This window comes from Muntiacus reevesi, chromosome 19, assembly GCF_963930625.1.
Source record: "Muntiacus reevesi chromosome 19, mMunRee1.1, whole genome shotgun sequence".
In the NCBI taxonomy this organism is placed as follows: domain Eukaryota; kingdom Metazoa; phylum Chordata; class Mammalia; order Artiodactyla; family Cervidae; genus Muntiacus; species Muntiacus reevesi.
Window position 1 is genome coordinate 21549046 of NC_089267.1, and position 24641 is coordinate 21573686.

Consider the following 24641-nt stretch of genomic DNA (forward strand, 5'->3'; position numbering starts at 1 on the left):
AGCAGAGAAACAAGAAATAATATGAATTTTTAAAAATACAGCTCAATGATATACTGATTTCTGTAATCAGCTCTATAATGCAAATTACCACTTCATCATAGTAAATATGCAAATATATCGGGAAGCTTAAAAAGATCTTTTAACACCTGTTTTAGGGACACCAACCACCTTATACAACTACCTCTGCACATTTAGAAAACAAGATTAATCTACCAAGTCTGCTTAAATTTTAAAACATGAACACATTCAGTGATAATTTTATTTTGCAGAGCAGAAAGAAGCACAAGGGAGCTTCTAAATGTTGGCTCTCATTATACTTCCAATTATTTCAATTATTTCAGATTATGCATAAGGCAATTTCCCCTCAGACAAATGCTGGATAAAGATATCCAAGGGAATCCAAATAGCAGCAGTCTTTGTACATATGGTAAATTATGTTCTTGGGGTGGGGGAAGCTGTATGTTAGGTGATATAATATGAATTTTATTTTCTTGTGGAAACACTATTATAACAAGGCTTGAGTAACTAAATCTATTCCAACTTTAAATATATGACTACAAACATCTTATTTAATCAACTCTTCTGCATTATTTTAAACACGATCCCAAAAATCCAATATGGCAATCAAAATAATAAAACTATGCCGAGTAGGATTCTTGCTTGGGTTTGTGATAAAAATCAGAGCTCAAAGAAATAAATCTCTCTTTGGGTAAAGGTAAGATATCCATTTAGCCCACAAGCCAATGAATCCTTTCTTAAGGACTTTCTTAGTTCTTAGGCATGGCTGTTTAATAGTCATATTTGTCCTGCATAACCCTGGGCCTTGATCCCATCCAATGAAATAAATTCTGACCAATCAGAATTGTCTGCTGCATCATGGAGTTAAGACTTTTTGGAGGAAAGGGTCACCTTTATGCTTTCTGAGAAAATGCCATTTTTTGCTAAACTTCTTTTATAATTAAAGGACTATAAAAGGGCTTTCTGTAACTATAAAAAACAGATTTCTGATTTTCTTAAGATTCCAGTTCCTTAACACCACCATCTACACTATGAACCCTACTGTTAATGAACAGATATCTTTAAGATGAAGATAACCAACATTTACTCTTTAGCATTTTCTCTCCATCCTCCAATCTCTCAAGCTGTGAATTTATACCATCAATAAACTTCAAACCTTTGAAATAAATGGGGGCCACACCAAAAAACAATTAGTTATTGTGTATATATTAAAACTTTCCATCTTAACCTCGTCTTATATATATTATCTTACATATCATAGTAATAAAGTAACACACTATCAGTGTGATTTATTTTTTATTTTTAATATAAGTATAGTGAATTTACAGTGTTATGTTAATTTCTGGTTCATAGCAAGTGATTCAGTTTTACATATATATATATGTGTCTGTGTGTATATATATCCTCTTTCATATTTTCTTCCATTATAGTTTATTAAAGATATTCAATATAGTTCCCTGTCTGACTTACTTCACTTAGTGAAGTCTATGATAATTTTTAGGTCCATCCATGTTGCTGCTTCCCTCGTGGCTCAGACGGTACAGCGTCTGCTACAATGCAGGAGACCCAGGTTCAATACCTGGGTCGGGGAGATCTCCTGGAGAAGGAAATGGCAACCCACTCCAGTATTCTTGCCTGTAAAATCCCATGCATGGAGGAGTCTGGTAGGCTAGTCCATGGGGTCACGAAAAGTCAGACACAACTGAGCGACTTCACTTTTACTTTAATGTTGCTGCAAATGGCATTATCTCACTCTTTTTATGATTTAGTTATAGGTGCATCGTACATAGGTACCACATTTTCTTTGTCCATTCATCTGCTGATGGACATTTAGGTTGCTTCCATGTCTTGGCTATTGTAAATAGTGTAAATAGCGCTGCTATGAACATTGAGTTGCATGTATCTTTTCAAATTAGCTTTTTCTCCAGATATAAGCCCAGGAAAGGGATTGCAGGTTCATACAGTAGCTCTATTTAAAAAAATTTTTTAAGGAATCTCCAAACTGTTTTCCGTAGTGACTACACCAGTTTACATTTCTACCAATAGGTACTTTCCCTTTTCTCCACACTCTCTCCAGCATTTGTTAACTGCAGACTTTTTGATGATGCCAATTCTGATCAGTGTGAGGTGATAACTCATTGTTGTCTTGATTTGCATTTCCCTAATAAGTAGAGACATGACTGAGCGACTGAACTGAACTGAATAAGTAGAGATGTCAACCATCTTCTCATGTGGCTATCTGTATGTCTTCTCTGGGGAAATGTCTATTTAGATCTGCTCATTTTCCTGATTGGGTTGTTTTGTTGTTGTTGTTGTTGTTGTTATGAGTTGTATGAGCTGCTCATTTATTTTAGAAACTAAGCCCATGTCAGTATGTGAGGACTTCCTGAATTGCATCCCTGCAACTTCCTGGCCCGAACCCTCAGATGGAGTCTGGCTGCCCTCTAACACCTCTTTTCCTGAGGTGGTACCAAGACATTCCCTTTCCTAGGGCTCAAAAGATAAGCCCTGGTCTAGCCTCCCACTTTGAATAGAATATCTTTATTTTTAGAATATCTTTATTTTCATTTTTTGGTAAGACACCCATTATTTTAAAACTTTTTTATCTTCAAATAATTTTAGAGTTAGAGAAAAGATGCTAATATTAGGGGACACTAGTTAGGGGCATATGGGATCACTTTATGGCATTCAACTTTGGGACATATCATCAAGGAAAGCTGAGACTGAAAGAACTGTATGCCAACAAACCCAGATAAAATAATTACCTTCCTTTAGCTTTTCCACATATTCAGTAGTTACTTTTCCACAAATGCTTCTCTCTGTTCAACCTACCATCAGAACATGTGAGTTTGCCATTTCTTTGATCTTCATTCCTTATGAGGGCTCTTATGCCATGTAAAATGTATATAAATTTGTATGCTTTTCTCCTAATAATCTGTCTTTGTTGTCATTGTTCAGTCGCTCAGTCGTGTCTGACTCTTTGCAACCCCATGGCCTGCAACACGCCAGGCTTCCCTGTCCTTCACCATCTCCCAGACCTTGCTCAAACTCATGTCCATTAAGTCAGTGATGCCATCCAACCATCTCATCTTCTGTCATCCCCTTCTCCTCCTGCCTTGTATCTTTCCCAGCATCAGGGTCTTTTCTAATGAGTTGGTTCTTCACATCAAGTGGCCAAAGTATTGGAGCTTCAGTTTCAGCATCAGTCCTTCCAATGAATATCCAGGACTGATTTCCTTTAGGATCGACTGGTTTGATCTCCTTGTAGTCCAAGGGACTCTCAAGAGTCTTCTCCAACACCACAGTGTAAAAGCATCAGTTCTTCAGTGCTCAGCCTTCTTTATTCTCACATCCAAATATGACTACTGGAAAAACCATAGCTTTGACTAGACGGACTTTTGTTGGCAAAGTCAGGTCTCTGCTTTTTAATATGCTGTCTAGGTTTGTCATAGTTTTTCTTCCAAGGAGTGTTTTTTAATTTCATAGCTGCAGTTACTATCCACATTTAATTCTCAAAGACAGCCAGAAAAACCTAAGAGGGTAGAGGTAAAAATCTACCTCCTCTTCAGATACTTTTTAACTTCCATCTTAACATCATTTTTCCTTTCCTTGGTTATTTTTCTATCTTTCTTCAAACCTCTTATTAAATTTTCATTAGAGTACTTTCACTTGGGCACTTCTTAATTAATTTTTCATTTCTGAAGTAATGTCTTTTTCTTTCTTTTTTTCTTTTAATCTTTTTCTTTCATTTCTTTTCTGAGTTCAATGAACTCCTTCTTTATTTATCCAGGGCTTTGTCCATTTTGCATTTCTGATTTAGAGTGGCTTTTCATATCCTCAAATGCTTGTTTGAGAATTCTGAATTCTGTTTGGAGTGTGAACTTACACTTTTGTTTTGCTTTGTGAGGATAATTTTCCTGAGAGGATACTTAGGATTTTTTTGTTGTCTGATTTTATAAAATTCCTTCTACTGACTTTCCTTTTGTTCATTTTTTATGATACTGAAAAGTTTTATAAAGTTCTCATCTTAAAAGATGCCCTTTCCTGTCAGTCCAGGAAAGGCCCAGAGCTTTAGTGGGATTTTCTGTCAGTGTTTCAGTAGTAGGAAAGAGGTGTGAGTCCCTTCTGTTTTACAGAACCCTAAATCTCCTTTATCTCCTTCATACTCTATTACTCACCTTCTACTCTAATTTTGAAAAAGTACTTCTTTTGTTTTTGCTTTTTCTCCTCCAGAAGTTATACTTTTAGAACACTGCTCCATTAAGTGATGTCTCTTTTAAATCATGCCTGCCCCTTTATATTATGTCTGCCTCTAAACGGTGCACCAGTCCTGTATTGCATCTGGCCCTTTAAATCCCTTCACTAAATTTCATGCTCTGATCTGCTTGTACATTTTTCTAGCATTTTAAAATCTAGGTTGCATTTAATCTTTATAGTGGCCATTCTGAAAAGTTCTTAGGCACCTTTGCTAGCCTTTCCCATCTCCTCTGCAGTATTTTTAAGTCTGCTTTGGCTCACCAAAAGCTTTGTGGCAGAGTGGAGATGGGGCAGACGTATAAGAAACTAAGTACTGGAACCTCCTGATTTTTTTTCCCCCTGTTTACTCACAGTCACTTTGCAGTTCTGGCATTCTCTGTCTCCAGAATAATGCTGATGCTAAAGGTGTGGTTCTGTGTAGAATTTTCATGGTTGGAAGTTGCTTCCTATTGTTTTCACTTTGGGAGACCGATTACTACATGGCTGTCACTGTTTTCTATGACATGGAAATGTGCAGGGAGCATTTTTAGACTCCGGATGATCAGAGAATGGAGAAAGAGAGGGAGACAAGATTAAAAGTAAGGCCAGTTAAAGGAGAAAAGCGGGATTCAAGCTTCCTGTTGCCAAGACTACGGCAGCAGAAGAGAAGGGAACCTTTAAGTTTTGTCCCCAGGGTCAAACTCAGGCTGGGGCTTCTCTGGCAGGTTCTCACTACCTGACAGTGCACAATTTTGAGGGTTGGTTTTTTTTTTTTGGTGGGGGAGGGAAAGACACAAACAAAATAATTTACAAAACTGATAAAAAGCATCATCTTCACAGTGAAGCTCTCCAAGCCTTCTACATGATGAGATGAAACTAATCATCAACTGAAAGATGAAATTTAAAAACTCTTAAATACCAGAGCAAGATTAGTTTAAACAAATTTTTTAAAGCACCTAAATATGACTGTAAATTGTGTTTCGGATACTATCACTGGGTTATAAAAGAAATAATAAAGTTGAGAAAAAATGGAAAATCCAGTGAATGGTTAAGCTAGTTCTACTGTAATTAAACACAATTTCCTTTCCATTTCACCCAAGCCTAAAAGTAAAAACAAAGCCACAATCCATTTGCCTCTAGAAACCACTGTGTAATTTGTGACCTGAACTGCTGACAACATTTAGTAGAAAACTAAAAAAGTGGGGATATTTAATTATATTATGACCTAAGGTACTTCATTTCCTCACCAAGCCGCTCACCCACGAAAAGGGAAATTGGACTCCAGAAATAGAGTAGTCGCAAAATGTGATACTAATTACATTAATTATAAAATGGCCACACCTTGCCTGTATTATTTACAAAGAGCTTTCACACAGGAAGGGTAACTGTTATTCTCCTACCGCAGATGTAAAACACTAAGGTTAAATCACAGAGAGCCAAAGATGACATTGAAAGTCCTTGTCTTGAATTCTTCAAATATGTGGCAGTGATGGATAAAATATAAGAGAAAGTTCCAAATCACAGCTACACTCAACAAGCTGAGCATCTTCTTGGACCAGAAGCACAAAGTGGGGAGTCAGGGCCAAAGCGAGGGGCTTTACGAGGCAGAAGTCAAGGTCAGGCTCCAGGGTGGAGTAATGTTCATGAAAAGAGACCCAAGAAAGCCACTGTCACCTGCTGGTGGTCACGACTCACACAGACTCTGCCTCTGCAGCAACGGCAAGAGGCCAGGCTGCCTGCTGGGTCAGCGGGTGAATGTGCACCCAGGATCAGCAGAGAGCTCTACCATTCCAGACTCGGTGCTGGATGAGGTGGGCCGAAGTCGTGAGTTACACTCCATGGGGTCACAAGAGTTGGATGCAACTCAGCAACTAAACAACAAGGATATAAGGTACAGCATGGTTACTATAGCTAACAATACTATATTATATATTTGAGACTTGCTTAGAGAGTGGACCTTAAGACCTTTCTTTGTCTCAAGAAAAAAAAATTGTTAACCATGTATGGTGATGGATGTTAACTAGACTTACTGTGGTGGTTAACTAGACCCTGGAAATGAAAAAAATATCAACAGAACTAAAACTCTACTTGGGAGAGACACCAAAATGAGTAAATTGGACAATCTAGTAGCAAGGAATTTATCCTGAATGCACACACACGAAAGAACATTTAAGAGACAAGCAGAATAGACTCAAAGACTCTAATATGTGTCTAATAAGACGTCAATAGAAGGAAATAGGCTGTGGGAGATCATAGAGATTTTATATAATGGCTAGTGATTTTCCAGAACTAAAGACAGGAGTCCTCACTTGGGGTAGTCTCAGAATACTGAGTAGAATACATTCTTAAAAATGCACACCAAGACACCACTGTAAGCATCAAGCATAAAGATAGAATCTTACAGACCAGTAAGAGAAAACAGATGGACCCCATCCGCAGAACAACAGACAATGTTACAACGGCTGTCTTATCAACAGAGAGAGATGGCAGAAGGCAATGAGCGATAGACCTTCAAACTGAAAAGGTGTACAGAATTCTGTACCATCATTCAAGAACAGAATGAAAACATTTCAGAGAGAAGGTCTGTGAAAGGAATACCAAAGGATATAGAATGTCAGGCAAAGAAAAAACAAAAAGTATGTTACTAAGGTGTATATATGCAATGAATATTAAAATAAATTGATAACTAACTTGTTTTTAAGTGAAACAGTAGATAATAACAATGGGGTAGATGTGGGGTAAGGGGAAGAAATGTGCTTAACAGGTAGTTAGAATGATAAGGTGCTTGCCTGTTTGGAAAAGGTAAAGATATTGAAGAGTTTTGCTTTTACTTTACAATACTTCACATGTTTAAAAATTCTACAAGAGGAAACCTGCAAACTATTGCTTCCAGGCCAGCAAAGGAAATTGTTTAGAAAGGGATGAGAAAACTCTCAAGACAACAAAGAACAAGAAACAAAAGCAAGAAAAACAATCAAGCATGACAACCAAAAAACACACACTCCACACCTCCTCCACAAAGACGGTAGATGTGCATCCAACTGTATTATTAATCACAGTAATGCAAGTTGGCTTAACTACTCTATTTAAAATAAAACACCAAGAACCATGTCTTCTGTTTACAGTGCTCTGATTTCTGCTAAAATTATCAGTATATTTGGGGGACTTTGAAGTGTTGAAAAGCAGCTGATGGTTCACATGGACAGTCTCTGAAATGTTTATGACAACCAGTTTGCAAATGGTTGTCAAACTGAAGGTAAATGAGAAGTAGACAATAAGACCAATAGGGGCAGCATCAGAAATATTGGGACTACAGACAAATGTAGTTGCTTGTAAAGTAGTTCATTCAGCTCTAAAGAGACAAGAAAAGGCACCAGCATTTAAACACTACTTGGCTAATTCTTTAATTTAGTTTGTGTTCTCTTATTACAGCTTCTGACAACACACCAGCCATCCTCTTGTATGTTACACATTAATCAAACTGCCTTAAATTATCGTAGACTAACTGCTGATGCTCACTGCGCGAAGCCCAGGTGGACGCTACAGAAAGATCTCTCTGTTGTCCCAGCGTCATTACTGCTCTGGGACTGTCATTCTCAACTTGTCACTAGAAGGAAGCAACGTGCTGATCTCTAAGAGGGATGCCAGTCTCGGGCTGCATGCTAGCCTGTGTTCTTTACAGCAGCTTCATCCACAAGCTCTCACACCTCTGTGAATCCTTCAACTCGACACTTAGTGGATTTTTGAGCTGATGGGATGAGACCTGGGGTCTCAGAGGGAAGTGACCTGTTGCCCATTGCCCCGGCTGCAGGTACAGCACACAAGAACAGAACCTGTATCAGAAATCATCCCCATTACATCACAGGTCAGGTCATCAACAGCGAGGATCTGAAGAATCCTAAAGTCACTCCACTGTTTTTCCTCACAATTCCCTGGCCTGGTCCCCTAGGCGTCCTCTTGTTCTAAATTTTCTCTCTGCTGAGCAAGGTTCACAAGATGTTCTCAACGGAGGCTCAGAAGACTTTCCCTTCCGATTCATGGATTCCTTAAAGGCTGGTATCCCTCCCAGACTACTGTTTCCTCCTAAAACCTGAAAAGCTCCTTCAAACAACATAGTGGCTTCCTCCATGGAAGAAATGAGTGCATTCATTTCACTCTTGATATCACTCTGCTTCTAAAAGCTGACATATACCTTTAGTCTCCTCTTCAAGGAAGTAAGACCAGGAAGTCATCTGAATAAACACCATGCTTCGCAGCAAAGAACCAAGACCCTTTGTTTATAGCTCTGGGCAAGGGGAGAAGCTCACATTTTAAAAAACTTTCTTGGAGTAACCGTACTTACAAGTAAAATAATGCAAAAGCAAAACCACTGGAAAATTCCTAAGCCACAAACATCTCAATGAGGACCAGGATCCAGAGTCAGAAACAGAAGTTGAAACCAAGAGGAGGAGTAGCCTGAGGGAGGGTAATGAGGAGAGAAGCAGAGAGATCAAAGGCTGTGCAGAGAACATCCCAGGTTTCTCTTTCTCTTCTCTGACACTCAGTCTACCAGATGGTGTTTTGCATTTGCCCACCTTCAGATGAAGGGGTAAGCCGGGGTGTCTCAGGTAGGAAGACCTGGGGGCTAGACAGCACCCTAACCCCATTGTTTACGACCTTTCTTTGTGGCTGGTAGGAAGGTCCTGTGACAAGAGACCCCATTATCTTGGAGAGGAAGAAAAAAACAACAACAACTACATTATGTGGCTTTCTCTGTGCTTCCCTTCAGTTAAACATTTCCAATATGTTCAAAAGAAATAAGAACCTAGTCCCTTTAGGGAATAATGTTATATTGTTCAGTCTGGGTGAATAAATTAGGAACAGCAGGGAGAGACAAAACGACTCTATGTGCATCTACTTTCTATTTTTTTTTCTTTTGCATTATTTTATTTTTTTTTCCATTTATTTTTATTATGAAAAACAGAAAAAAGAGACACAGATGTGCATCTACTTTCAATGGCACTTAGTCTTTTAACTCAGAACCCTCACTGCACACAGAAACTAGAACCCAGAAATCAGGTTACCTGGCTAGGTCAGGGTCACAAAACTCAGGTGGTGGCAGATCTCAGAATAGACCCTGAGTGTCCAACATCAGGGTCCGAGGAAGTCAGCCTTGCCATGAGCAGGAGAGGCTACCAGGGTTGCATGGCCTGGAGGGAGGGAAGATTCTAGGTTCACAAACGGCAGAGAAGGACGACTCACAGAGATAACTGACACCTGGCTTCTACAAAGCATCTCGGTGAGGAAGGGAATGATCATGGCAGAAGAAAAAGACAGAAAAAGAAAAAATACTAATTGTATGACAACGATTCAGTTTACTTCATTCGTGAGGGGCTGTGTTATGTGCAGATTAACAAGAAACAGTGAAGAAAAGCATAAAATAAGCTATTTGAGCTAGGCATTCATCATAAAGAAAGGTTTTCTTCCTGTATATTTCTCACTTCAGTGGGAATATATTGTGTTATACTTAAGTGTTTCTCACCTTGGTTCTTGGAAGCCTTTTTCAGAGACACTTTGGATATTTGTTACAATGCAGATGCCGGGCTCTCCTTCGAGTTACTGAACCAGAATCTCTGAGGCTCTCACTCAGAAATCTGAATTGTGAACAAGCTTCCTATAAACACTGACATTTTAGAACCAGTTCAGTTCAGTTCAGTTCAGTCAGTCATGTCTGATTCTTTGAGACCCCATGGATTGAAGCACGCCAGGCTTCCTTGTCTATCACCAACTTGTGAAGTCTACTCAAATACATGGCCATGGAGTCAGTGATGCCATCCAACCATCTCATCCTCTGTCATCCCCTTCCCCTCCCACCTTCAATTTTTTCTAGCATCAGGGTCTTCTCAAATGAGTCAGTTCTTCACAGCAGGTGGCCAAAGTATTGGAGCTTCAGCATCAGTCCTTCCAATGAAAATATTTAGGACTGATCTCCTTTAGTATGGACTGGTTGGATCTCCTTGCAGTCGAAGGGACTCTCAAGAGTCTTCTCCAAGACCACAGGTTAAGAGCATTAGTTATTTGGCACTCAGCTTTCTTCATAGTCCAACTCTCACATCCATACATGACTACTGCAAAAACCATGGGTGTGACTAGACGGACCTTTGTTGGCAAAGTAATGTCTCTGCCTTTTAATATGCTGTCTAGGTTGATCATAGCTTTTCTTTCAAGGAGCAAGCGTCTTTTAATTTCATGGCTGCAATCACAATCTGCAGTGATTTTGGAGCACTCCAAAATAGTCTGTTACTGTTTCCATTGTTTCCCCATCTATTTGCCATGAAGTGATGGGACCAGATGCCATGATCTTAGTTTTCTGAATGTTGAGTTTTAAGCCAACTTTTTCACTCTCCTCTTTCACTTTCATCAAAAGTCTCTTTAGTTCTTCTTTGCTTTCTGCCATAAGTGTGTTGTTATCTGCATATCTGAGGTTATTGATATTTCTCCTGGCAATCTTGATTTCAGCTTGTGCTTCATTCAGTCCAGCATATCTCATGATATTCTCTGCATATAAATTAAATAAGCATGGTGACAATATGCAGCCTGGACATACTCCTTTCCCTATTTGGAATCAGTTTATTGTTCCATGTCCAGTTCTAACTGTTGCTTCTTGAACTGCATACAGATTTCTCAGAAGACAGGTCAGGTGATCTGGTTTCATATCTCTTGAAAAATTTTCCACAGTATGTTGTGATCCACACAGTCAAAGGCTTTGGTGTAGTCAATAAAGCAGAAGTAGATGTTTCTCTGGAACTCTCTTGCTTTTTCGATGATCCAATAGATGTTGGCAATTTGATCTCTGGTTCCTTTACCTTTTCTAAATCCAGCTTGAACATCTGAAAGCTCACAGTTCATGTACTATTGAAGCCTGGCTTGGAGAATTTTGAGCATTACTTTGCTGGCGTGTGAAATGAGTGCAATTGTGTGGCAGTTTGAGCATTCTTTGGCATTGGCTTTCTTTGGGATTGGAATGAAAACTCACCTTTTCCAGTCCTGTGGCCACTGATGAGTCTTCCAAATATGCTGACATATTGAGTACAGCATTTTCCCAGCATCACCTTTTAGGATTTGAAATACCTCAACTGGAATTCCATCACCTCCACTAGCTTTGTTTGTAGTGATGCTCCCTAAGGCCCACTTGACTTAGCATTCCAGAATGTCTGACTCTAGGTGAGTGATCACAACATCGTGAAGATCTTTTTTGTATAGTTCTTTTGTGTATTCTTGCCACCTCTTCTTAATATCTTCTGCTTCTGTTAGGTCCAGATCATTTTTGTCCTTTATTGTGCCCATCTTTGCATGAAATGTTCTCTTGATATCTCTAATTATCTTGAAGAAATCTCTAGTCTTTCCCATTCTATTGTTTTCCTCTATTTCTTTGCATTGATCTCTGAGGAAGGCTTTCTTATCTCTCCTTGCTATTCTTTGAAACTCTGCATTCAAATGGGTATATCTTTCCTTTTCTCCTTTGCCTTTAGCTTCTCTTCTTTTCTCAGCTATTTGTAAGGCCTCCTCAGACAATCATTTTGCCTTTTTGCATTTCTTTTTCTGGGGATGGTCTTAATCACCGCCTCCTGTACAATGTCATGAACCTCCGTCCATAGTTCATCAGGCACTCTATCAGATGTAGTCCCTTAAAAATATTTGTCACTTCCACCGTATAATCGTTAAGGGATTTGATTTAGGTCATAACAGAATGGTCTAGTGATTTTCCCTACTTTCTTCAATTTAAGTCTGAATTTGGCAATAAGGAGTTCATGATCTGAGCCACAGTCAGTTCCTGGTCTTGTTTTTTGCTGACTGTATAGGGCTTCTCCATCTTTGGCTGCAAAGAATATAATCAATGTGTTTTTGGTTACTGACAATCTGCTGATGTTCATGTGTAGAGTGTTCTCTTGTGTTGTTGGAAGAGGGTGTTTGCTATGACCAGTGCATTCTCTTGGCAAAACTCTGTTAGCCTTTGCCCTGCTTCATTCTGTACTCCAAGGCCAAACTTGCCTGTTACTCCATGTGTTTCTTGACTTTCTACTTTTGCATTCCAGTCCCCTATAGTGAAAAGGACATCTTTTTTGGGAGTTGGTTCTAGAAGGTCATGTAGGTTTTCATAGAAGCATTTGACTTCAGCTTGAACCAGCTTCTTTAGAACCAAAACCATTTACAATCGCTTCATCGGAGAATTAGTTGAACTTCATCTGCCCTCCAGGTCTCCCCATGCCTACTTCAGAGAGACTCAGCCCAAGACAGTGAGTACCCTCCAATCACAGAGGCTCCCAGACCCTGCCAGGTCTTATCCCCCCACCAGGCCCTGAAGGACTGACCTGGTTTAATTTGAAGATTCTACATTTTTAGGCTAAAACTGCAAACAAGTATTGATTTGCTAATGAAAAACATTATCAAATTTTTCTGTCATCAGGATGTATTTTTCCCTTCAAAGTCAGGGGAGGAAAAGTTATTAAAAACAAACAAGAGACAGAGTGACTGACCTGGGCTACACTTCTCTCAATAAGGCCCAAGTCAGGGTACCCAGCCCCACCAGGTTCCCCGACCAAGTGGCACTTCTTGGAATAACAGCCACGAGGTGACTACGGGAGGCCCGGACACTGTCACCCTTCGCCTACAAGCCCAGCTCTTCGGAAGGGACAGAATTCCTGAGGAGCAGGGTGCGTGGCAGGAAATACCGGTGCAGGCAGCATCCGCACAAAAGTAGCAGCTGGTAGACCTGTGGGCTGGCTGACCCTCTGGGAAGCCTCCAGGCTCCTGCCCGGCCCCTCTATGTTTTCTCCAGAATGTGGCAGAACAGCCAGTTGAGAGGAGACAGAGGAAGCAGCAGTGTATCAGTCTGTGGGTCCTGCTTAATTCCCCAAACCACAGCATGACCTGAGCGGCAGAGAGGAAGGATAAGGCTGTGGAAACAGCCTTTCCACATCCAAACTGCTGAGGCACTTCTCAGAAGACTGTTTTAAGGAACCAGACTGAAAATAGCCAGAGCAGTAATCACTACCTTTGAGCCTGGATTCCCTAAATATAACGAGTGGCACTCAACTCGGGATTATCTCTGCCCACTGAGGAGAAAAATGTCAGCAGGAAAGAAAGGCGGTTGTCACACCTCGGGACCTGAGGGTGCCAAGCTGCACCCTCTTGAATCTCTGGGAGGTACACGTGGATCCCCAGAGGAACTTTCATCCAGCAGGTGGCTGCAGTCTTGAGGAGGGTCTGCCTGCCTCCTGACTCCATCTGCAGCAACCTTTGGATATCTGGAGTGGCTCCCAGCCTCCTTCTCCATTCCTACCTAATGACAGGACCCTTGTTTAGAAAGCCCCCGAGAGTCCTTGACAGTCTCCAGGAAAGCTGTCTTCATGCCAGTGATGACACCGAGGAAAAAGCGGAATACTGCCAGTAACAGAGTCCCAGCATCTCCAGTGAGGCCAACTTTATGCTAAAATGTATTTTCTCTGTGTATATAAAGATATATATAGAGAGAGACATTAACAAGAATTACCTGGTCAGTACTGGTGATTCCCAGTGATTTTAATTCCCTTTACATTTTTTGGCATTTTCCAATTTCTTTTTTAATCATCAAGGTGATTATCTTTTTATAATCATTTAATAAAACATTACCTTAAAAGATATTAATAGCTATAATTTACCTAGATGTGAACATGGCATATGACAGAGAAGGCCATTTATGTTGTGCAGTGTCTAAGGCAGACAAGAAGAAAGTGGTATAGAGTCAGAAACTTCTCTTTCTCTTCTCAGTAGCCCCTTTGTTGCAACTCATCTGTAAAGTTCTCGGGCTTCTGCCTACCCATTTCTTGGAGCCCTTGTAGACTGCATATATCCAAAAAAAGTTCCTAAGTTTAAGCCACAACTTCAAACTTCCATACTAAACCAAATTTTTATGTGTTGTTTTGTTTTCGTCCTCTGTTCTGATACAAATATTAAAACAGGTACTTTTTGAAAAAGTAGCTGGATGGTAATGTAAAATTATTAATTTCTGAACAGTTGAGAAGTTGAAGAAAGTTGACCCTTGAACAATGTGGGGGTTAATTTGTGTATAACTTATAGCTGGCCCTCTGTATCTGCAGTTCCTCTCCATCAGCGCATTTGACCAACCTCAGATTGCATAATGCTGTGGTATTTACCATTGAAATATACTGTGTATAAGAGAAATTGTGTGGATCAATCCCACATTTTTCTTTTTTTCCAATCCCACATTTTTCAAGGGTCAACTGTATATGGTTTTTATATCATGGAAATGGTGACATTTAAGTATCATTGGGTTTCTTAAAGTTAAAACCAAACTACATACAAGTAATATAATGAACTGAGAATTTCCTGCTCTGGAATAGTATATGAGACCCTTGGTTAAGGTGCTTCATTAGCTTCACCTTCCCCCACTGAAGAGTGTATGACTTCAAACCCATCAAGAGCTGAGGAAACACCGTTGAACAAGCCTATCGGGTGGTAACAGACACACTCTACTAAAAGCTCTTTTGTTTCTTCTCTTCTACATATTTCATCACCTTATACAACCACATAGTATATACATAAAACTATAGTTTGATGAAGTTCAACATATTTGCCAGGATCCATACAGCTCAGAATACTCCCATAGCTGAAGGCTGTGATTCTCTAAAGGATGATATTAATAAAAGATACTGTTGCTGCCATAAGGTAAAAGTAAGATGTAGGAGACCCAAGAGCATTAAAGGGGACCATTTGCTACTTTCTCTGATGTAACTGCCATGGGATGGAATACGTAATAGCTTCAGAACCAGAGGACCTAGGTGTGAAACACAGTCCTGCATGTACATGCTGGCGTCATCTTTCCTATACTGCTTACCTTCCGCCTCCTTGAAATGGGAGTTATTGTGAGGATTTTTAAAAGGATAATGCCTGTGAAAATACTTGAAATTATTGTAGAATACAGCAATTTATCTGAGGAAGAAAAAGAAGCCTCAATTCTGGAGAGCTAAACCCTTGAAAACCTCATTCACACATATTAGATGACTTGGAGCAGTGGGTGGAGCTGGTATTAGAAGTCAGGCGCGAGAATGAAGAGAAGGAGTTTCTTCAACTTGGCACTCAGGGCCATGGAACATTCCTACAATCTCAGTTGAGTATCAGCTTTCAAGGTAGACTGCCCTTGGGAATTGTCAGCGCGAGTCCAGCCATAAGTTAGGAGAGAGACAGTCTGGCCAAAGGTGTGTGCTCAGTCTCTGTCATGTCTGACTCTTTGTGACCCCCATGGACTGTAGCCTGCCAGGCTCCTCTGTCCATGGGACTCTTCAGGCAAGAATACTGGAGTGGGTTGCCATTTCCTCCTCCAAGGGATCTTCCTGACCAAAGGATTGAACCCATATCTCCTGCACTGGCAGGCAGGTTCTTTTATCACCGAATTACTTGGGAAGGTTCAGCCAGAGGGCTCCCTCTATTCCTGGAAGTCTTTGCCACATGACTGTCAATACCCAGCAATGCTCAACAGAGTGGGCGGCAGGGGCAGACCCAGAAAGCAACGCTCAGCCAGGGGCCTGCTGGGGCTCTGGACCAGTCCAGTGTGCCCCATCTGGTGCTGACGGAACATCTGATTTCTGTTGTACTTTCTGAGCAAGGTGGCCTGACCAGGAGGAGAGCCACCTAGTCACTAAAGGGAGAGACACTCGCCTTATGACAATCCATTGCTAAATCTGCAGCACTACTTCTTTCAGAGATAAACAAGGCCATGAAGCGCATGTGAGTGCTGCGTGGGTCATGGTCATCCAAATCTTTTGAGATCGGGCAGGACACTGTTTCCCCATTTGTGTTCTGAGAGCATTAATCCTATGAAGTGCTCTGGACAGTCTTCCTGCTATCACATTTTAAACATATTTACTACATTCTTCAGCTAGAAGGGTCATACTGCCCCTTATACACATGAAAAGGCCCTGAAAAATCTTGAAGTTAAAAAAAAAAATCTAACTTTATTTAACCAAACTTCTTTTAACAAGCAACATTATCTGGCAGTTGAGAATGGGAGATATGGGTGTCTATAGCCAGGCTTTGAACCATATGTTCCTCCACTCTCCAGCTGTAGGAGCGTGGGCAAGTTAATCTCTCTGGCTCAGTTTCTGTGCCTGTGAAATGGGAATAATCATATATCTTCCTCACGGTGTTTTTCATGAAAATGAAATGAGCTAAATTGCTGAGAACAGGGTCTAGAATACAGAAAGCACTGAATAAATATTAGTTATTATAATTTGCATGCTTATTATATCATGATTAACTGTTTTCTATGACACTTACTTATATCCTAAGCAACTTGTATCCCATGGGATAGGGAAACAGAATAGGTAAAATCACTTGTAGCACACAAAAAGTCTAGCAGAAGAATCAGAGTTTCAGTCTCCAACGTCGACTTCCCCTTCCTGTTTTTTATTTATAAAAATAAGATCATTGGACTAGTTGATCCTTCCAGCTACGATAGTCCAAGATTCTGAAAAAGAGGCACAGAACCATTAAACCCAACGGCCCCTACCCAATCCTGGATCCAATCTGGGTACTCTACGGTTCTACCTTCCAGAGACCTTGTTCAGATTTTAAGCTGCCATGGCAAGACTTCCGGTTAAGGGACCAGTTGCTGCTCTGCAAGATGAATGTGGAAACTGCATTCTGAGACCTCCCTGCAGAGCTCCGAAACACTCAGCAGGGAATCAAACTGAGCCGTTACAGTGGCAGCAGCTGCCACCTACCTGCTCCACAGTCGCTTCAGCCCCCCTCACCCTCGGTTTCTGCACCAAAGTATCGCTCCAATTTTTCACCTCTTGTGCTCGCTCTCCAGGGCCCAGAAGGCACCTGGACCTGTCCACTGGTCATCTACTCTGCTTATCTCAGATATTGCATGCTCCACCCAAGGGCCGAACTCTTCTTCTTTCTCATTTGTACAGAGCTCCAAGCTGTAACATCAGATACCCATCTGTACTCAATCTTGCTGACGCATCTCAAATTTGGACCTTACCTCTGGAGTCCACCCTGTCCCGGTAGGGGAAAAGCTGCTGCTTCTTCCCCGAGGGTGTCCTGTCCATGCCTCTGCTTTCTCCTAGTTCAGTCTTTTGGAATTTTCTGGAATGTCAAATGGCTACACTGCTTTGAATTTTACTTCTGAATCCATCCACCCATCTCTAGCAAGCCAACCAATATTTATTGAATGCTTCCTACATACAAGGAAACTTCTAAGTTCTGTTGATGCAATGCTGAGCGGAAACATTCTCCCTGTTCCCATTCGACACATATTTTAGTAGAGGAAAAAAGACAAGCAAACAAAATGAAAAAGCATGCTAAATAGTGAAAAGGGCCATGAAGAAAATAAAACAAGGTGAGGTTATATAATAAAAGTGACGAGGAGAGGGGAATTCAGTGGGCGGCTGGGGTGGGGTTAGGTTGGGTCTCTTGTGGGAGGGGACAGATGAGTTCAGTTCAGTTCAGTCACTCAGTTGTGTCCAACTCTTTGAGACCCCATGGACTGCAGCACGCCAAATTTCTCTGTTCATCACCAATTTCCGGAGTTTACTCAAACTCATATCCATCGAGTCAGTGATGCCATCCAACCATCTCATCCTCTGTCATCCTGTTCTCCTCCTGTCCTCAATCTTTCCCAGCATCAGGGTCTTTTCTAGTGAGTCAGTTCTACAGGTGTCCAAAGTACTGGAGTTTCACCTTCAGCATCAGTCCTTTCAAAGAATATTCAGGACTGATTTTCTTTAGGATAGACTAGTTGGATCTCCTTGCAGTCCAAGGGACTCTCAAGAGTCTTCTCCAACACCACAGTTCAAAAGCATCAATTCTTCAGCGCTCAGCTTTCTTTATAGTCCAACTCTCACACCCATACATGACCACTGGAAAAGCACAGCATTAACTAGACAGACCTTTGTCAGCAAAGTAATGTCTCTGCTTTTTAATATGCCATCAAGGTTGATCATAGCTTTTCTTCCAAGGAGCTAGCATCTTTTAATTTCATGGCTGCAGTCACCATCTGCAGTGACTTTGGAGCCCCCAAAAGAAAAAGTCTCTCACTGCTTCCATTGCTTCCTCATCTATTTGCCACGAAGTGATGGGACTGGATGCCATGATCTTAGTTTTCTGAATGTTGAGTTTTAAGTCAACTTTTTCACTGTCCTCTTTCACTTTCATCAAGAGGCTCTTTACTTCTTCTTTGCTTTCTGCCATAAGGGTGGTGCCATCTGCAAAGCTGAGGTTATTGATATTTTTCCCAGCAATCTTGATTCCAGCTTGTGCTTCATCCAGCCTGGCATTTTGCATGATGTACCCTCCATATAAGTTAAATAAGGAGGGTGACAATATGCAGCCTTGACTTATTCTTTTCCCAATTTCAAACCAGTCTGTTGTTCCATGTCCAGTTCTACCTGTGGCTTCTTGACCTGCATACAGATCTCTCAGGAGGTAGGTGAGGTGGTCTGGTATTCCCATCTCTTGAAAAATTTTCCACAGTTTGTTGTGATCCACATAGTCAAAGGCTTTAGCACAGTCAATATAGCAGAAGTAGATGTTGTTCTGGAACTCTCTTGCTTTATCAATGATCCAATGGATGTTGGCAGTTTGATCTCTGGTTCCTCTGCCTTTTCTAAATCCAACTTGAACTTCTGGAAGTTCATGGTTCACGTACTGTTGGAGCCTGGCTTGGAGAATTTTCAGCATTATTTTACTAGAGTGTGAGATGAGTGCAATTGTGTGGCAGTTTGAGCATTCTTTGGCATTGCCTTTCTTTGGGATTGGAATGAAAACTGACCTTTTCCAGTCCTGTGGCCACTGCTGAGTTTTCCAAATTTGCTGGCATACTGAGTGCAGCACTTTCACATTATCATCTTTTAGGAATTGAAACAGCTCAACTGAAATTCCATCACCTACACTAGCTTTGTTCGTAGTGATATTTCCTAAGACTCACTGGACTTCACACACCAGGATGTGTGGCCCTAGGTGAATGATTACATCATTGTGGTTATATGGGTCATGAAGATCTATTTTGTATAGTTCTTCTGTGTATTCTTGCTACCTCTTCCTAATATTGTCTGTTTCTGTTAGGTCCATACCATTTTTCTTCTTTATTGAGCCCATTGTTGCATGAACTATTACCTTGGTTTCTCTAATTTTCTTGAAGAGATCGCTAGTCTTTCTCATTCTATTGTTTTCCTCTATTTCTGTGCATTGATCTCTGAGGAAGGCTTTCTAATCTCTCCTTGCTATTCTTTGAAACTCTGCATTCAAATGGGTATATCTTTCCTTTTCTCTTTTGCCTTTAGCTTCTCTTCTTTTCTCAGCTATTTGTAAGGCCTCATCAGACAACCATTTTGCCTTTTTGTACTTCCTTTTCTTGGGGATGGTCTTGATCACTGCCTCCTGTACAATGTCACAAACCTCTGTCCACAGTTCTTCAGGCACTCTATCAGATCTAACCCCTTGAATCTATTTGTCACTTCCACTGTATAATCATAAGGGATTTGATTTAGGTCATACCTGAATGATCTTGGTTTTCCCTACTTTCTTCAATTTAAGAAGTTGCCAACAAGGAGTTCATGATCTGAGCCACACGTGATCTGAGTACAATCCTGGTCTTGTTTTTGCTGATGATATAGTTTCTTCATCTCTGGTTGCAAAGAATCTAATCAATGTGATTTCGGTGTTGACCATCTGGTGATGTCCATGTGCAGAGTCTTCTCTTGTGTTGTTGGAAGAGGGTGTGTGCTGTGACCAGTGCGTTCTCTTGGCAAAACTCTATTATCCTTTGCCCTGCTTTGTTTTGTACTCCAAGGCCAAAGTTGCCTGTTACTCCAGGTAGCTCTTGACTTCCTACTTTTGCATCCCAGTCCCCTATAATGAAAAGGACATCTTTCTTGGATGTTAGTTCTAGAAGGTCAAGTAGGTCTTCATAGAACCATTCAACTTCAGCTTCTTCAGCATTACTGGTGGGGGCATAGACTTGGACTACCCTGATATTGAATGTTTTGCCTTGGAAACAAACAGAGATCATTCTGTGGTTTTTGAGATTGCATCCAAGTACTGCATTTCGGACTCTTTTGTTGACTATGTTGTCTACTCCATTTCTTCTAAGGGATTCTTGCCCACAGTAGTAGATATAATGGTCATCTGAGTTAACTTCATCCATTCCAATCCATTTTAGTTCACCGATTCCCAAAATGTTAATGTTTACTCTTGCCATCTCCTGTTTGACCACTTCCAATTTACCTTGATTCATGGACCTAACATTCCAGGTTCCTATGCAATATTGCTCTTTACAGCATCACACTTTATTTCCATCACCAGTCACATCCACAACTGGTTGTTGTTTTTGCTTTGGCTCCATCTCTTCATTCTGTCTGGAGTTATTTCTCCACTGATCTCCAGTAACATTTGGGTACCTACTGACCTGGGGAGTTCATCTTTCAGTGTTCTATCTTTTTGCCTTTTCATACTGTTCATGCAGTTCTCAAGGCAAGAATACTGAAGTGGTTTGCCATTCCCTACTCCAGTGGACCACATTTTGCGAGAACTCTGACCCTTCCGTCGTGGGTGGCCCTACATGGCATGGCTCATAGCTTCACTGAGTTAGACAAGTCTGTGGTCCATGTGATCAGTTTGGTTAGTTTTCTGTGACTGTGGTTTTCGTTTTGTTTGCCCTCTGATGGAGAAGGAAAAGAGGCTTTTGGAAGCTTCCTGAGTGAGACCTAAAAAACAAGAGGACCCAGCCTTGCAAAGATCTGGTCTAGTGTTCTCCTGCACACTCTAGCACAGAGAACAGCCAGTGCACAGACCCAGAGGCCAGGACCAGATCAGGAAAGGGAGTAGGAAATAAGGCCAGTGTGGCTGGAACAGAGTCAGTGAGAGGGAGTGAGCAGATGAGACCTGGGACAGATGTTGCTGGCCCGTGGAGGTCTGGATTAAGGAACCTGAATTTTGTCCTCATTGTGATAGGAATCAACTGTAAGCAGGGAGTAACATGGTAAATCCATCTTTCTTCTTCGGGCATGGGTTCCCAAACAATACAACTATAGTATGTGCTTAAGCAATACATCAGTGATTCTCAACCAAATCCTACATTCTGTTTGCTCATCGTCATACCAGGGATATTTAGATACTGGACCAGGGTTGAAGTGAAAATTATAACAAAACTACCCAATGATATCCCTGTTAGGCTGGGAATTATGCTGTAATTTAAGAACTTAAGAAGTTAGAATTTCAGATACATTATTAGCTCTAATTAATAAGTCATTCCTTCTGGGATTTGCTAGTGATAAGAGCTCAGGCAGCAGTGCAGTCTGAATGAATAACATTTTTACAGAAGAAATAGGATTGCTCACAGTAGCTTCCTCGGCCTGGAAAGTTAGAGAACTGAAAATCTAACGATGGTATCTTTAACAAGTGTCATTCCACTACTTTATAGCTCTTGCCAATACAGGTCTTTTTAAAAAAAAAAAAGTGTACTAAAGTGAGTTTCCAGTTGAAAAGATAAATTCCCAATGCAGTCAACATTAGCAGCCCCATTCCTTGCCATTGTAATAAATGATGAGGTAGGTGTTTCGAAGATGAAAAAGCAGAGCATCCTTTTCTAATCTTGACAGACATCCTTCCCAGTTCACTGATCCTGTATCTTGGAGTGAAGACCTGTGCGGGGAAGTCAATTCCTGCAGTGTTCCTGGTGCATCTTTCTAGGGGCAGCAGCAAGGACAACATGCCTTTAGCAGACACTGTTCGTGAACCTGTGCCCAGTTTCTCCGTACCACTGAAACTGGGAAAGTGTGTGTGCTCCTGACAATCATACTCGGCAAATGGACTAAAATCAGTCACTAACAAGGGGGACAGACAGTAATTAACGTCCTGACAGTGAGAGCTCCTGTGATGAGAGGTGCCAGGAGTGAACGCTGATGGTACCCAGGGTGGGCCAGGCTTTTGTGCCTGTGTGTTTATGTGTCCTCGAGGTGAGATCCTTGAAGGGAGCTGGGTTTCCTCCATCTCCTGTAGAAGATATACAGTTGGGCCCTCTCTCAAATCCCCCATGCCTGGCTTAGATTACTCTTTTACCTTTAATCTCTTTAAAACTTCTGTGGAGGCTACTTTGTAATAAAACGATTCTCAATTTATATCACCCATGGATGACTGTTCTATCTCCCCAATAGGCTATAAAATCCTCTAAGTCCGAGTCATCTCTTTCGCTCCCCACTCACCTGTCATATAAAAACAACCAACAGTGTAGGAGGGAATGAAATAAAACATAATTGTCTTCCAGCCTCGCTCCCCAAAGATAACCACTATTAAGTTCCTTGCATCTCCCATAAAACTTTGTGGGCAAACTTCTGTGTTATTCCAGTATTAATCCAAGGAGCAAAACTTAGAAGAAATATGGATTGATACACAGAATTTCAAATCAGTTCCGGTTCAGGGCAGTATGTGTCCCCATATGCTAAGCTGCTTCAGTCATGTCTGACTCTGTGACCCCACGGACTGTAGCCCACCAGGCTCCTCTGTCCAAGGGATTCTCTGTGCAAGAATACTGGAGTGGGTTGCCATTTTCTCCTCCAGGGGATCTTCCCAACCCAGGGATCAGACCCACATCTCTTAAATCTCCTGCATTAGCAGGTGGATTCTTTACCACTAGCACCACCTGGGAAGCCCTGCAGGAAAGTATAAAAATAAATAATTATAAATTAGTACATAATTATAAATTAGTACTAATTAATTATAAATTAGTACATAAAAGGAGTGTACATAAATTATACATAAATTAGTACATAATTAGGTCTTCCCCAGTGGCTCAGTCAGTAAAGAATCTGCCTGCAATGCGGGAAATGAGGATTTGATCTCTGGGTTGGGAAGATCCCCTGGAGAAGAGAACAGCAACCCACTCCAGTATTCTTGCCTGGAGATTCCCATAGACAGAGGAGCCCGGCGGGCTACAGTCCATGGGGTCACAAAGTGTCAAACAGGACCGAGTGACTAACCTTCAAGGGGTGTGGTGGACATTCCAAGGTAGATGAGACCACTCAGTTATCACAAGCCTGGCAAGTCCAGTTCTGTCTCTAACATGCCGGCTGTTCCCTGGCCAACTGACTCCATCTCTCTGTATCTCGGTTTCCTCTCCTACAAAATCGGAATCTGTTCTTTACAGTCCTTGAATAAAAGAACTTGGAATTAACAGTTAAGTAATGATAAATACAAACAGGTATGCCACAGAAAAAGTCTGAAATGTGTTATCAGGAAGACAATTGCAAAGACAATCAATGTAACAGAATTCCAGGAGAATACAGATGCAAATTATTATGGAACAGTTATTATTATTACTAATTTTAACTGAATTCCTGAGCTGTAATTCACAGGAAAATACACATCTTGTTTTAACACAGAGATGCACCAAGCAATATCCTCCGATTCGGAAGTTATTTTAGGGCATCAGCGACTCTTCACAAGTAGAAACAACCACCCAGGCTCACTCATTTCTCAGCAATGCATGTGGCCTGCTCACCAGCCTTAGAGGGCTCGGGAATATTTTTCCGTTGCTGAGAGTTAGAGATAAGCTCAATAACATTTGGTAGCTACAGGGTCACACCTGAAGTAACTAGTCAACATCTGAATTCTCATATGCCACCTTGGTGACAACTAGCTGCTTACCAGGGAGGGGGTCTTCCTACTGGTCAGTCTACATGTGATGTTCTGTTTGATCACATCCAATACCAGGAGCACAGATAAATACCCAGAGGAGGGAGGGATTGTGGCAGAGGAAAAGAGAGTGGGTAGAACACGATCACTGTTAATCTTCCATTCAGCAATGTGACTGCAAGCTAAAAGCAGATGACACTAATGATGGCTGAAAATTCTTGTTCTAGGGCAAAGCTGGGAAAAGGGAAGTGTTATTCACAAGTATCTTTGCTGAATGTTCTTGCTTTTTCTCTTGGAGGCAGGAAAGATGGAGATGAACAGAACCAATCCTGGGGTTAGGGAGATGTGGGTTTGGCCACTACTCGACAATCACCTCATCAGTTTTGAGGCTCCATTTGTCCATTCACTTAGAATGAGACAGATAAGGCAATACTTGCATTGTGCTTATGATCATGTGAAAATGTGGCTTTCCATGGGCTGCTCCTACGAAAGTCAGGATCCTTAAAACACAATGACAAGTCAAACTGAGAAATGACACCCTCAAGGAGACAGTCCTTACCTGGAAAGAATTCATACAGCGGAGGGATGGAGGCAGTGCAGCATTACTCCTCGACAGTATCAACAGCAGCTCCAGGCAGGTTGTAGAGGGTAGGGTGAGGGAGTGTACGCTGATGTCATTTTCCCACAAGCTGGAGAGCCTGAAACACACAGAT

At 41.2% G+C, this 24641-nt stretch overlaps 1 protein-coding gene across 5 annotated transcripts in view; it reads right to left on the reverse strand.

The window, feature by feature from the left end:
- The window catches only part of UBE3D (ubiquitin protein ligase E3D), a 155058-nt gene that overhangs the window by 42633 nt on the left and 87784 nt on the right, over positions 1-24641 (reverse strand). For all 5 annotated transcript variants that reach the window (XM_065911424.1, XM_065911425.1, XM_065911426.1 and 2 more), the window contains one exon: positions 24488-24626. In XM_065911424.1, the coding sequence (XP_065767496.1) occupies positions 24488-24626 (139 nt within the window). The remainder of the gene's footprint in view (positions 1-24487; positions 24627-24641) is intronic.